We start from the raw sequence: 15,032 nt of genomic DNA on the forward strand, positions 1-15,032 counted from the left end.
ATGAAAAACTATCAAAATTACAGAATATGATGCCCCAGAGCATGAAAAACATGAGCTTAAAGAGAATTTTTTACCCCCTAAGACGTATATGATCTATTAATATGGGCATACAGGTTATAGAAATACTACACTTGTCCTACCTGTATGCCTCATGTTAGCAGTCTAGTTGGTGACAAATGTTATATTCTGTCTTTATGTTAATGATTTCTTCCAGGCTCCGTGGCATGGAAGAAATCCCGGCCTACTGTCTTCATTGTAATACTACCAACGTCCTATCAGTGTCAGGTCGGGCGCTGGAAATCTGTGACAGTTTGTCAGACAAGTGGTGAGGAGAAGATTTATTTTTTAGCCATTTTGCTCACTACATTTCAGCAAAATGACCATGTGTCTGAATTTTAGCCGTGTGGAAAAAATGAAAATAAAATGAAAATTCTATAGAAATTGTTTTTGTATTATTTAAGGTGAATTTTATTTGCCTCTAACAGATTCTCTGATCTCTAAAATAATATATAGTTTATTTTATACTTGCATTAATATAAATAAGATAATTATTTTTCAGTCATATGATCTTTCTCTCCTCATGAGATAATTCCTAGAGTTCATATCTGGTCTGAATATTATGATGAAACATTTAGGAAGAAACATACAGATAACCAAAGCCCAACTAGATGCCAAGATAGCAAAAATCTCCATAGCTACAACATATATACCCTGGGCACTGAGTGAGGCTGGGATAAAAGATATCCAGACACTGAGAAAGGCCAACATGCTGAATGTGATAAACTGGGCTTCATTAAAGCTGTCGGGAAGTCTTCGAGCAAGGAAGGCCACTATGAAACTGATGGTCGCCAGAAGAAACAAATAACCCAACATGATCCACAAGGTGTAGGATGAACCCTCATTACATTCTACAATGATGACTCCAGGTTTACTTTGAGTGTTATATTGTGGGAAAGGTGGAAAGGTAGACAGACAAGCGACACACAATATCAGCTGTAAGAGCAAGCATACAAGAATGATGAAGAAGGGCACATGAGGGCTTGTCCATTTTTTTAAATTGCTACCAGGTCTGGTGGCACGGAAAGCAAACACCACCATGATAGTCTTCGATAAGACACTAGAAACACAAAGAGTGAATGCCATGCTGAAAGCGGCTTGACGAAAAATACATTTCTCCAGTTGTGGATATCCAATGAAGACTATGGAGCACAGGAAGCAGAAGGTTAAGGACAGCAGAAGAAGACAACTTACAGAAAAATTGTTGGCCTTAACTATAGGACTTTGTTTGTAGTAAAAGAAAAGTCTCAATATAAAAAGAGGAACAGATGAGGACATGATACTGGTAGCTGCCAAGATCTTTCCTAGATCATCTTCAAATGAAAAGAACTCAATTGACTTTGCACGACATCTGGATTGTTCATCATTTGGCCATTGATCCCAAGGACATTTTAAGCATTGGATTGATCCTGAAAATCAAACAATAAGGTTACTAATTATAGATTAGAGAACCCATGGATGTTCAGGTTTGACGAGCATAGAATAAAACCAAATAGAAGTCAATGTGGACCTGAACTTTGGTGCCTTAAAATGGTTGTAAAATGGTCAGAGTCAGGGTTAGGGGGCTGTAAAAGGAAACTTAATGGGGGTAAGAGCAGAATAATTGCCCTGAAACAAATGTGAATAGGGAAATGACTTAAATGGGTTCCATCACCATAGCAAAGTATAACAAACAAATTTTAACAGTGCCCTCACAGAGAAAGAGGCTGGCTAATTCCAGTCCTCTTAAAATTTCACCCCCAGAGCATCGGGCAGAATACCTCTTCAGAAGCAGCTTACAAATTTTATTCACAGAGTATGGGGAACAGTACCCCTACATTAGCAGCTTACAAATGTCACTTACAAAGCATGAGGCACAGTACCTTCACATTAGCAGCCTAAAAAGTTCACCAACAGAGCATTAAGCAGAGTATACCTACATTATCATTTAGAAATGTTACCCACAGCGCATGTGGCACAGTTCCCCTACATTAGCAGCTTGCAAAATTCACCCAAAGAGCATGGGGCACAGTACCCTCACATTATCAGCGTACAAATTTCACCCACAGAGCCAAAATTTTATCTTCAGTAGCGTACAGTAGAGCAGTCATAGATTAAAACCTTGTACTTTGACTCTGTATGCATATAGCTGTTCACCGTGAAGCTTGCTACCTCCAGACTCGGAAAGCCCCGGGAGTGACTGCCAGAGAGAACATGGTACTGTACACTACGTGACTGTGAGTACCGAACACGCGCTGCACAAGAGAGACCACACACGTGACTGACACTTGAGCTCTGACGTGGGCAGAGGATACTTGTCATGACCCTTGTTACCTAACTTCCCAAGCTAAGATACTTAAGGAGCCACGTTGGACTCGCAAAGGACTGTGGCCAGTGCTTTTGTTAGCCATATCAGTATATGGACAAGGAGCAGTGGGAGGTCCAGGAGACCGACCACTGCCACCAGAAGACGGACGAATGACTACAGTACCATCCTGAGAAAAGCCCTTTGCCCCCTGTTGCCAGCGTTATTGAGTTCGCAGCAGGAGCTGCAGTGTTAGGACTTCCTGATCCGCTTCCTACCAAAGTCTCATTATTTGTTCCGTTGTACTTCACTTTGTCATTCATACTGTTTAACCCTTTACCTCCCTCCGTGGAGTATTCCCCTGTAATTAAACCTGTTAACCCTTGCTCTGCCTCCCACCCATCATTGCATCCCGCATTCTGGCGTTTTCTACAAGCTTAAGGCCTTGCCCCAAAGGTAGAGTAAAATTATTTTTTAGGTGCACTACTCATACAGAGTACCCATAGGCTCTTGGGAACCGCACCCCCACAGAAGCTGCATGGTGTCCCATTCTCCCTCCATGAAGGGATGCCAGCTTACTTACCACCTGGCCCCGCAGAGTGGTTGCTCTGTGTGCTCCTGTTTCCTCCTGCCCTGGTGATGCGGGCGCTCTCCTGCTCTTAAAGAGGCAGCATGTGCATATTGTAAATGCCTGCAGCCAAGAGGCATTTAGCATAATGTTTTCACCTGCAAGATGGCTCCCAGCCAATTGCTGGGAGTCATCCTGTATAAAAGACTTCCTCTCCCTTAAGAAGTCGCCATGCATTGAGTTAGGTCATTAGGTAGTTGGTGTTCTACCAGTGCAGTTGTGAGATCCTCTGGTCCTAGTGTCCTGAACCCAAATCACTGGTCCCGGTGTGGCCAGTGTCCTGAACGTTATCCCATGGTCCCGGTATGGCCAGTTTCAAGAATCTTCTCACCTGGCCTAAGTGTAGCCAGTGCCTTAACTTTATCCCCTGGTCCCGGTGCTGCCAGTTCCTGAAACTTGTCCCCTGGTCTAAGTGCGGCCAGAGCCAGAACGATGTACCCTGGTCCCAGTGGGGCTTGTAGTGTTCATGAAATCCCCTGCTCCCAGAGTGGCCAGAGCCTGAACATTGACCCCCGGCCCCAGTGCAGCCAATCCCTTATCCAGTATCCTATACTAGAGTGTCTGGACACAGCCCTTATCAGTGTCAGTGAACCTGATCCCTGGGGCAGCTGCAGTACTTAGATTTGCCTAGGATAGGTATCTGGTACCAGTCTATCTTCGCCATCAGGAATTCCAGAGAACTCCAGGTAGACGATTAGCTATGCCCCTTCCTGGGCATGCCCAACCCTGTGGCACAGTGGATCCACAAATCCATGTGAACCACAGTTGGATGCAACAGAAGCTGATTACAAATTTCACCAACAGAGCAAAGGGCACATTACCCCCACAGCTCCAAAATGCCTGCTCCAGTACTGTATTTTCCAAATGCCTCCGATGAAAAGATTGTAATATAATGTTGGATCGAGCTGGCGGTCCGCAGCAAAGCTTGCTACTTCCACAGACATGGTTGCCTAAGAATATGAAAATAAGTTTACACACAAATCACTTCCACCGACTCAGTTGAAGATTATAAAAATGTTCGGTTATGCATGGAATTATCGCAGACACGGATGCAGAGTACACATAGTGTTTTTGTAAAACTGTGCACACGCAAAACCTAATTGTCACAAGTGTGTCACGTCCTCCTTTGAGATCTGTGGTTAGAAGATCACTATGTATTGCGAATCACAGACCTTCCATTTAGCCTGTGTGTTTGTGTCTCATAATAAATGTATTTTGGTTTCCTTTTGTGCTGAAGAGGTTATGGACCCTTTTATATTCTGGTAAGAAACTTGCACCTCCATTTCAGTTGCTTCTGATCTGTTCATTACCTCTTCCTACAAAACCTGATGACACCTTATCTTCATTGCCAGTGACAGCTTTGCTTCCTTTCTCCTTGGAGACACAGTGCTGAATTGTAGATCGATGTTAAAACTGGAGATTGTTGAGTGCTGTTTTGGGGTGTATGGTTTCCTCATTGGCCTATTCCCATTTAGTTGGTACATTTCTCTCCTTCCCTGTATACCTTTCTACCTTTGAGAGTTTGCATGTTTGTTGCTTTCTGTAATCCCATTGTTTCTTTGTTTCCAATTTGTAGACCTAGAAATTAAATGAGGCAAACCTCAATCTATTATTACGTGGAGAAGTGTGGACACCTACACTTCCACCATTTTGTTGTAATGCTGTCTCCTGCTAATATGGACCATATCAAATGGTGGTGCCGGATGTTTTGGTGTGCTCCTAAGTTTTGCCACATTTTCGCCATGCTAACCCTGCCTCCTGAGGTGCTGGTAGTGCCCCAGATGCATTGATAACTTCCTCCTCTGCCTCTTCCTTGTTGTTCCAGTGAGCTCCTGCTATCAGGTAGGAAAGCCATTAGTAGTTTTTCTACCAGCATGTGCTTGTATTCACGCATTTTGCAATCCCTATTCAGTAACGGAAGTTATGATGGTATGTTGTCTTTGGAGCGGAGATCCAACAGTGTGGCCACTTAGTAATCTGCACTGGTAACAATACAGGAAACTCTGTGGTCATTCTGCAGCATGTATTGGCTCATATGTGCCAGGCTGCCCAGAGACAACGACAAGCTGTCTTCATTGGGAGATATATCATCTGGGTACTCTGTATCCCTCAAGCCACACTCCATTGATGCCCGTCATGCTGATCTGAGTGCATCTCTGGTGTGAACATGGTTGTTCCTAGGGTTGAGCGAAACTGGTCATCCATTTTCAGAAGTCGCCGACTTTTGGCAAAGTCGGGTTTCATGAAACCCGACCCGACCCCTGTGTGGGGTCGGCCATGAGGTTGGCGATCTTCTGAATCTGGTATCGGAATTCCGATACCGAGTTCCGATATGTTTGCGATATCGGAAATCGGTATCGGAATCCACATTTAAGTGTAAAATAAAGAATTAAAATAAAAAATATTGATATACTCACCTCTCCGACGCAGCCTGGACATCGCCGCTGGTAACCGGCATCTTCCGTTCCTTAGAATGGCGCTTGAAAGACCTTTTGATGACGTCACGGCTTGTGATTGGTCGCGGCGGCCCACATGACCGCTCAGCGACCAATCACAAGCCGTGACGTAATTCTCTCATGTCCTAAATTCCTCATTCTAGGAATTTAGGCCATGAGAATTACGTCACGGCTTGTGATTGGTCGCTGAGCAGTCACGTGGGCCGCCGCGACCAATCAAAAGCCGTGACGTCATCGAAAGGTCCTTCACGCGCTCATTCTTAAGAAGGAAGGCTACCGGAAAGAAGCAGGGCGTGTCCGAGGGTGAGTATATACCTAATAGGAATATACTCACCCTCGGCTTCTTTCCGGCAGCCTTCCTTCTTAAGAATGAGCGCGTGAAGGACCTTTCGATGACGTCACGGCTTTTGATTGGTTGCGGCGGCCCACGTGACCGCTCAGCGACCAATCACAAGCCGTGACGTAATTCTCATGGCCTAAATTCCTAGAATGAGGAATTTAGGACCTGAGAGAATTACGTCACGGCTTGTGATTGGTCGCTGAGCGGTCACGTGGGCCGCCGCGACCAATCACAAGCCGTGATGTCATCGAAAGGTCTTTCAAGCGCCATTCTTAGGAACGGAAGATGCCAATTACTACCAGGGCGCGTCAGAGGGTGAGTATATCAATATTTTTTATTTTAATTCTTTATTTTACACCTAAATATGGATCCCAGGGCCTGAAGGAGAGTTTCCTCTCCTTCAGACCCTGGGAACCATAGTATCCCATTGCACTGCATTGGGTTTCGTGTTTCGGCCGACCCCGACCCGGACTTTTTTATAGGATCGGCCGATTTCACTCGACCTGACTTTTGAGAAAGTCGGGTTTCGTGAAACCCGACCCGATCCTATAAAAATAAAAGTCGCTCAACCCTAGTTGTTCCTCCTCCTTCTCATCCTCTCTAACTGTCTTCTGGTTGTGCAGTTGAGTATGTGGCTGATGTTTGGACTGTAAAACATCCACCAAGCCATATGTGGAAGACAGTCCTGATAATAGTGTGAACTTACTCTGCTCCCCCTCCTGCCCCTCTTCTTCCTGTGCCACAACCTCATCCATCGTGGACTGAAATTTTTTTCCAACAGGCATATAAGTGGTATAGTGATGCTGAGGATGGCATTATCAGCGCTAGCAATATTGGTGGAAAATTCAAAGCAGCGCAACATAGCACACACATTTTGCATGGAAGCCAAGTCATTAGTGGTGAAGTGGTGGTTTTCTGCATTGAGACTCTGCCATGCATACTGCAGCTGAAACTCCACTATTGCCTGCTGCTGCTTGCACAGTCTCTCCAACATATGCAAGGTGGAATACAACCTTGTTGGTACATCGCATATCAGCCAGGCACAGGGAAGGCAGAAGAGATGTCTGCACCACCAAGTTTAGCACATGATCCTGGCAAGAGATGTGCATCCAACCGGCTAGGCTCAGAGCTGCGATGAGATTTCACTCATTCTCATGCACCACCAGGCTGGGCTTGAGGTTTAACAGCACCAACTTCTCAAAATAAGATAAAAAAGGGTCCAGCCTATCATTAAAGAGCTTGAGGAAGGTAAGATTCATTGCTCCTTCCACTTGGTGTTGATGCTGTTTGGCTTCCATTATTGATGTGGTTTTGTGCTTGGGGGGCGGTGTGGTCTGGAGTCATGGGGACTCAGTCTTGCAGCATGGGACATGGCGTGCTGTGAGGCACCAGGCCATCCACACTGCTAGTGCATTATCGCTGTGATGGTGGTTTACTCATGACGCCGCTCCTTTGAAGCAATAAAAGTTAGGACCCTTTGAGAGGTTCACCATGAAGAGGCAGTGAGCTTCATAAAGTCTGATCAGAATGTTAAACTAAGAACCTGATGTTCAGTAATATATATTTTTGCCTGGCGGCATTAGATCAATGTATGATTTTTTGAAGGTGCGGTCCATGCTCCTTTTTCAGCGTAACACCAGCACGGCCAACACTTAGCATAGCTGTGATGGCTCTGTAAGTGCCCACAGTCTACTATCTTGTTGACTGGCTATGCTGCAGCCTTTCAACAGGCTTTATTAGACTGGCGAATCCGATCACGAAACCAAACATATAATAAAAAGTCAGTGTTAGGTCCCTTACCAGCATGAGAATATCAGCCCCCAGCTGTGAGCTTTAGCAAGGCTGGTTGTCACAAATGGAGCGGACCCCAAGCCATTTTTTTAATAAATTATTTATTTAAATAAGTAAAACAACAGTGTGGGGACCCCTCTATTCTTGATAACCAACTTTGCTGAAGCTGACAGCTGAGGGTTGCAGCCCCCAGCTGTGAGTTTTGCCTGGCTGGTTATCAAAAATAGGGGGGAACCCACATCCAGTTTTTCATTCATTTATTTAGTTATATCTCAGGCAGCGGCTGAGGAATACCCCGATCATCTGCTCCTGATGTCATTGTTATTAGCGACACCAGGTGGCGGATGATGGGAGTAATAATCCCAAAAGCCCCCACCTGCTGTCCTCATTATGACATTAGTATAACTCTCATCTTTCTCTTTTGTTTGCGCCGATCACTGGCAAAGCAGGGGAGAATGATGAGAGCGGTCTTCAGCACCCAACAGCGCTTACTGTAGCGTTTCTTCCCTGGCGGCTGTCCATGCGGTACTGATGCGGCACACGGACGGCATCCATGTGCGGTTCGTGTTTATACAGACCCATTAACTAGTATGTGATCTGTGCAGCTGCACAGAAACGGACATGTAGGTCACTAGGACAAACACGGTCCATGAAAAAAACACAGATATGTGCACAGACTCAATCATTTGAATGGATCTACACGTGTCAGTGTCTCTGGTACGTGTGAAAACTGTCACAACGCGTACTGAAGATACTGACATGTGAAAGAGGCCTTAGATGCCTTATGGGTGATGTATTTATGCCGTTGCAGCTAGGATTGGTGTCTTGAACTTTTCTATGAAAGACGGCATCATTTGGACTCTTGGCCTGATTTTTTGCAGGGTCTCTGTGGTGCTTCAGTCAAGGCACCTTCCAATAGGAATGAAAACATTGTTGATCTTGATGAACATGTTTTTTCTCAACTACTCCAAAGACTGTATCCTGTGTGCAACCACATAATGCCTATGTGAGTCTCAGTTGGCCCATTGTTGGAGCAGAGGATCCTTACTAAATCCAGGTATATGACCTATGAGTGCAGTGATTAAAATGGAAATGAACATTTTTATACTGTAGCTCACAAACTTTACATGGACATGAATTTTGACAGCTAAGATTCGTATGTTTGAAAAAGTAGTTGGATTTTAACCAGAACCATTGCATTGACTCCCATTTATTCTATAAAAAGGAAAATGAAACAATCGACACTATTTGCTGAGTATTTGCTTGTTCATTTTCTTTCTTTTTTTTAACACAAAATGCATATTAACACCTTCACGACCAGAGGTATTTTTGTTTTTGCATTTTCTTTTTTTTTTGCTCTTCTTCTTCCCAGAGCCCTAACTTTTTATGTTTTTTGGTCGAGTTGTACTTTTGAACGACATCATTGGTTTTAACATATCACACACTGGAAAGCGGGAAAACAAAATCCAAATGAGATGAATTTGCAAAAGAAGTACAATCCCGGTGTTTTTTTTTTCTTTTACCATGTCTCTCTCTCTCCCTGGAAAACGAACTCCATCCCCAGGTTTTAAAATAAAAACGGATCCAGCAAAAAAACAGATCAGTTTTTCACAGTTTGTGACGGTTCTTTTTTTTTAAAAAAACTCACTGAATCCTTCTTGATGGCAAAAAACTGATGTGTGAAAGTAGCCTAATTGCTAAAACTGACCTGCCATTATGATTCTGCAGGTCATTACGAATTCGTAGACCGCAAACATGTCTAGGCTCTTTTTTATTTATGTGGTGAAAAAAAAATCCTGTAGCGTCTCCATTTTTCATGATCTAGGGTTGGGTGAGGGCTTCTTATTTTTTGCACACTGATCTGATGATTTTATTGATATCATTTCGATGTAGATACAATCTTTTGATCTCCCGTTACTGCATTTTATTGCAATGTAGCAGCGACTAAAAAAAGGTGATTCTGACATTTTGAATTTTTTTCTCATTTCACCATTTAGTGATCAGGTTAATTCTTTTTTATATTGATAGATTGGATGATTCTGAATGCAATGATACCAAATATGTGTATGTTTGATTTTTTTTTCCTTAATGGGGAAAGGGGGTGATTTATATTTTTTTACTTTTTTAATATTTTTAAAAATATTTTTTTTTTACTTTTTGCGTGTTTCACTATTCTCTGTAGGAGACTAGAAGCTGCAGCACTTCGACCGTCTCTGCTACACACAGGCGATGATCAGATCACCTGGGTGTAGCAGAAATTCTCACTTGCTATGAGTGCTGACCACGGGGGTGGGGTCATAGCAATCTGGCAAAGACAACCAAAGAGGTCTGCTTCAGGTTGTCATGCTGAACCATTGATGACCCGTGATCTTGTAACGGGGTCACCTATGAGGTGGATTTACGATACACTTCCGGTAAGCGAGAGTGTCATTATCCATTTTTGGATTTGTGGCACCTCTGGTTCCACTCAGTTTAAAACATTTTTCCTTTTGGACCATCGGGGATTAATGTCAGTTCTTTCCCTCATTGGCAATCTGATGTTACTGCAGTACTACTGGGTCAGCTGATGCAGGTGGTTACCCCTCCTACCATCCTTTAAAAGGTCACCTCTTTCATCAGCTGATGGTTGGAGATTCAGTTCCTTTCTGGAGACCAGCCAAGAAGGAGCAGTGCTCTGGTGTCGGCCACGTCTGGTGTTTGGACTCCAGTTGCTGTTGTTATCTGCAGAGTGGAGCTTAGCAGCAGTGTTGATAAGCTAAATGTGGTGTTTTTGTTACCTTGTCCCTTTGGTGTTTGTATCTTCCCCCTGTGTGTATTATCTGCATAGGTGAGGCTAGTGTTCCTTGCCGGCCAGTGTACTTGCCAGGGCAGTATTAGGTGATTACTAGGTACGAGGTATTGTGACAGCGGCGGGGGGAAGGGCCCGCATAGGGCATTAGGGGAGTGCAGGGTCAGGCTTAGGTTTGAGCTCAGGTGGTGACCTTTCCCAATTCCCCATGGGTAGGGCCTTCATCTCTCCTATACCATCCCTGTTGTATGTGTATTGTGCCATTAGCTGACCAACCATCCTTTGTGTCGAGTCACACCGTGACAGCGAGTTAAATGCCACTGTCAAAAATTGATGGCAGCATTTAACTAGTAAATAGCTTTGGGCGGATCGCGATTCCACCTGCAGCTTGTGCGGGCACATGTCAGCTGTGTAGATCAGTTGTAATGTGCCCGGAATGGTGCGGGCTCTGACATAGATGCACTATTATGCCCGATGTCGGAAAGGGGTTAAAACCAAATAGAAAAAAAATCTTTTTAACACTCTATAAAGTACTGAACATTACATCTCGCTTAAATAGACACAGTATATAATACTTGCCTGTCTGGTTGGATATTTCTCCTTGCAGACATTGGACACATTCAAAGCAGCAGGCCGGTTGTCCTTGTAGAACGGCCTTCCTGAACCCGAGAGGACAATTCTCACTACAGACCGAACGAGGGACCTGGTGATTACAAATATTATTTAACAATCAAATTAATTAATATTTTTAATACGTCTTACCATTACTTTCCTCTTCCTATATCAGGCAAAAGAGACAAACAAAACACTGTCAAGGATTCATACTGCCAATGTACATTTTCTCTGACTATATGATTTTTTACATTTCCAGATCTACTCAAAATCCAGTATTATCACCAACCTGCCTATAATTATTACTCTCTTGCCACCAGCATCTAATGCTAGCTGAAGCCAGGGCAGTCATAAGGGAATTAATTGCCCAACTTCTACACTACACCAGATGAAGAAATAAAGCAACAGTGTCATCCTGTACAGTAACAGGACCCCCACACACACACTGAAAACAGTATCCTCAAAAATAAAATACATCACAGCAGAAATAATATCCTTTAATTAGCCCTAACAGTCATTTCCTAGCTGAAGCTACCGAAGACAGAAGACCTACATTGAAATATGCATAAGTGTAAATCTTGTAAATTATTTAAGCTTGTCCATGGTATGTTCTATTTTATTATTGTGTTTTTTCTGATGAAGAAGCCGGTTCGACCTCGAAATGCAGTGAGAATAAACAGCTTTGTCTAAAGTTAGTGATTTAAGAAGAACAATCACTTAAGAGTAGTTTTTCGTGAAGTGATGTAATAAATAGCAAAGTTGAAGAATCTTTGGAGGGCTTTAAGACCAACAGTTTGTGGCCAATCCAAAATAGCATAAACTTTTCTGGATCACTGTATAGAGTTCCAGATATTGTATCCGAGCTCAAAGAAACATTTCTCCAACTTTAAACTAGGATCATTATTTTACAGTCTCATCCGGCAGAGCAAACATGAAGTCAGTGATAATGTAAGTCTCTAGAGAATATTTTGATGTCATCCAGATCGATTTGGACATATTGATACTGAATATTATGAAATATCTCATTCACAAACCCAGGGAACACAGCTGGTGCTTTACTTTATCTGAAAGGATTCCTTGCGACCATCATGGCTGTTTTCCATTCATTGCCATCTTTGGTTCAGACTAGATTTAAGATCTACACGGGTTGAATTTGATGAATATGGTGGCACCTTTAACCTTGTCAATTAATTCAGAGATGAGAGGCAATGAATAATGGTATTTCAGATTGATTATTCTTCATACCATAATAGTCTATGCACGGTCTCAGAGACCATTCTTTCTTTTTTCATAAAGAAGCAGGCAGATGAAAGCAGAGGACATTTTCAGAAAAGGGGGTTGAAGTAGGGCTTTAAATGTAGAGAGAAATACAAGACAGAAGCATGAAGCCTTAGCTGCCAAAGACAGAAAAGCATTGGGGCATCATAACGGCACCAGATTTAAAAGGTAATGTGAGCATACGTTTGTTTTTATTTCACATCTTATCTTAGTTATACTCTGTGGTCACTTGACATTGAATTTGAAAATAATTTCTCTGCAAATTAATTTTCCAGGAAAAATCTACATGAACAGTGAAATTTGAATTTGCCTGGTCCACTCATTTCTACTCTGAGCACAATTGATATATTTTTAAGGCAAACAGAGCATTTTCCTAATTTGATCACATTTATTTGGAATCGATTCGGAATAGTGCAAATTTCAAGAAGTTACATCCCCTCTATGTAACGCTAATGCTGGTGCCCCTGCATGGTTCCCCTTCCTTCTCAATGCAGGAATGCCGATATACTTACCACCCCAGCCATTTGGCATGTCCTTCAGCATGCTTCCTGCTTCCTGGCTCTCTGTGTCCTTGGTCGCACGTCTAGTGGCTGGGAGGCATCTTGTATAAAAGGCACCCTCTCCAATTGGGAGGGTCCAAAGCAATATTGTATTATTAGTGTGTAGGTGTTCTAGTGAGTTGTTAGGTCCCCTGCTCCTGGTGTGGCCAACCTTCTAAACCTGAACCCCTCATCCATGTGTGGCTAGTGTCCTGAACCCACAGACCCTGCTCCATGTGTGGCCAGTCCTGAATCTGTAGTCCCTGGATCTTGTGTGGCAAATTTTGAACCCTGAATGGTACCTGAATCTGTGTCCAAGACTCATTTATCTGAATGTGTGCCTATGTGAGTATTCTATATATTCGGACTGCTAAATTCAGTGTCCGAATCAGCCCTGTCTGAGACTTTGTGTCAGTATACATTCTGCAGAGGTTCCAGAACCTAGTAATCTGAACCGAGTCTATGTCTGTGAGTCGCCCACCAGGGCAGGGGGTTACTCGGTACCGGGTCCGGTTGCAGTTAAAGGAGTGGTGATGTGGCCCTGAGTGTTGTGAATTCCGTTCTCGAACTCCCTCCTGTGGTCATGAATGGTACTTTGGTGAGTTCTGTCCGTGGACTCCCTCTGGTGGCTGTGAGTGGAGCTGCTGGTTCTGAGATTCCTTCTCCAGCTGCCCTCGTTTGGGGCTAGGCTGATTCTCTATTTAACTCCACTCAGATCGTTACTCCATGCCAGCTGTCAATGTTCTAGTACTGGTTCAGATCTCTCCTGGATCTTTCTGAGGACCTGTCTACTCCAGCACAAGCTAAGTTCCTGCTTGTTCATTTGTTACATATGGTTTTTCTTGCTAAGTTCTAGTCCAGCTTGCTATCATGAAACTACCTGGCTAGCTGGAAGCTCTGGGGGTGCAGAGCGGGCACCACCGCATCGTGAGTCGGTGCGGGGGTATTTTTTGCACACTCTGCGTGGTTTTTGTAGCTTTTTGTGTTGACCGCAAAGATCCCTTTTCTATCCTCAATCTGTTTAGTTAGACTGGCCTCTCTTTGCTAAAACCTATTTCATCCTGTGTTTGTGATTTCCTCTTATCTCACAGTCAATACTTGTGGGGGGGCTGCTTTTACCTTTGGGGAAATTTCTCTGAGGCAAGTAAGGCTTTGTTTCCTTTCTTTAGGGGTAGTTAGCTCTTAGGCTGTGAAGAGGCATCAAGGCAGAGTCAGGCACGCTCCACGGCTGTTTCTAGTTGTGTTGATAGGAGTAGGGTTTGCGGTCAGCAGAGTTACTGTTGTGAATTCCGTTCTCGAACTCCCTCCTGTGGTCATGAATGGTACTTTGGTGAGTTCTGTCCATGGACTCCCTCTGGTGGCTGTGAGGGGAGCTGCTGGTTCTGAGATTCCTTCTCCAGCTGCCCTCGTTTGGGGCTAGGCTGATTCTCTTTTTAACTCCACTCAGATCGTTACTTCATGCCGGCTGTCAATGTTCTAGTACTGGTTCAGATCTCTCCTGGATCTTTCTGAAGCCCTTAAGGATGTTATGGTGGGGTTCCCCACGCCTGCTGGTTTGAATGAATCAATGTCCTTGGCCATACAGATCGATCGGCACTTACGTGAGCGCAAAACTGTGCACCATTTGGCGGTATCCTCTGAGCAGAGGCCTGAGCCTATGCAATGTGATAGGACTTTGACTAGAGCTGAACGGCAAGAACATAGATGTCAGAAGGGGCTGTGTTTTTACTGTGGTGACTCCACTCATGCTATCTCTGATTGTCCTAAGCACACTAAGCGGTTCGCTAGGTCCATCACCATTGGTACTGTACAGCCTAAATTTCTTCTGTCCGTTACTCTGATTTGCTCTTTGTCATCCTATTCTGTTATGGCATTTGTGGATTCAGGCGCTGCCCTGAATTTGATGGACTTGGAGTTTGCCATGGCTGCAGGTCCATAATCCAGTATTGGACTGAAATCAATGTCGGTGTCCAGTTGGGGGTGTCAAGGGGTACATGGGGATGTTTCATTATTGTCAATTTCTTCCTCCACTCCTTCTGAAGTCCCTGAGTTTTTGTCGGATTACCGGGATGTATTTGATGAGCCCAAGTCTAGTACCCTACCTCCTCATAGGGATTGTGATTGTGCTATTAATTTGATTCCTGGTAGCAAGTTCCCTAAGGGACGACTTTTCAATTTGTCTGTGCCAGAACACGCCGCTATGCAGAGTTATATAAAGGAGTCCTTGGAGAAAGGGCATATTCGCCCGTCGTTGTCACC

At 43.9% G+C, this 15,032-nt stretch overlaps 1 protein-coding gene across 1 annotated transcript in view; it reads right to left on the reverse strand.

Annotated features, from left to right (window-relative positions):
- Window positions 1–533: 533 nt before the first annotated feature.
- The window catches only part of LOC143774804 (extracellular calcium-sensing receptor-like), a 51,255-nt gene continuing 36,756 nt past the window's right edge, over window positions 534–15,032 (reverse strand). The window contains exons 3-4 of the mRNA XM_077262573.1: window positions 10,924–11,047; window positions 534–1,466 (exon numbers count right to left, since the gene is read on the reverse strand). Coding sequence (XP_077118688.1) covers window positions 556–1,466; window positions 10,924–11,047 — 1,035 coding nt within the window. The 3' untranslated portion in view covers window positions 534–555. The remainder of the gene's footprint in view (window positions 1,467–10,923; window positions 11,048–15,032) is intronic.

Source organism: Ranitomeya variabilis, chromosome 5 (assembly GCF_051348905.1).
Source record: "Ranitomeya variabilis isolate aRanVar5 chromosome 5, aRanVar5.hap1, whole genome shotgun sequence".
Classification (NCBI taxonomy): domain Eukaryota; kingdom Metazoa; phylum Chordata; class Amphibia; order Anura; family Dendrobatidae; genus Ranitomeya; species Ranitomeya variabilis.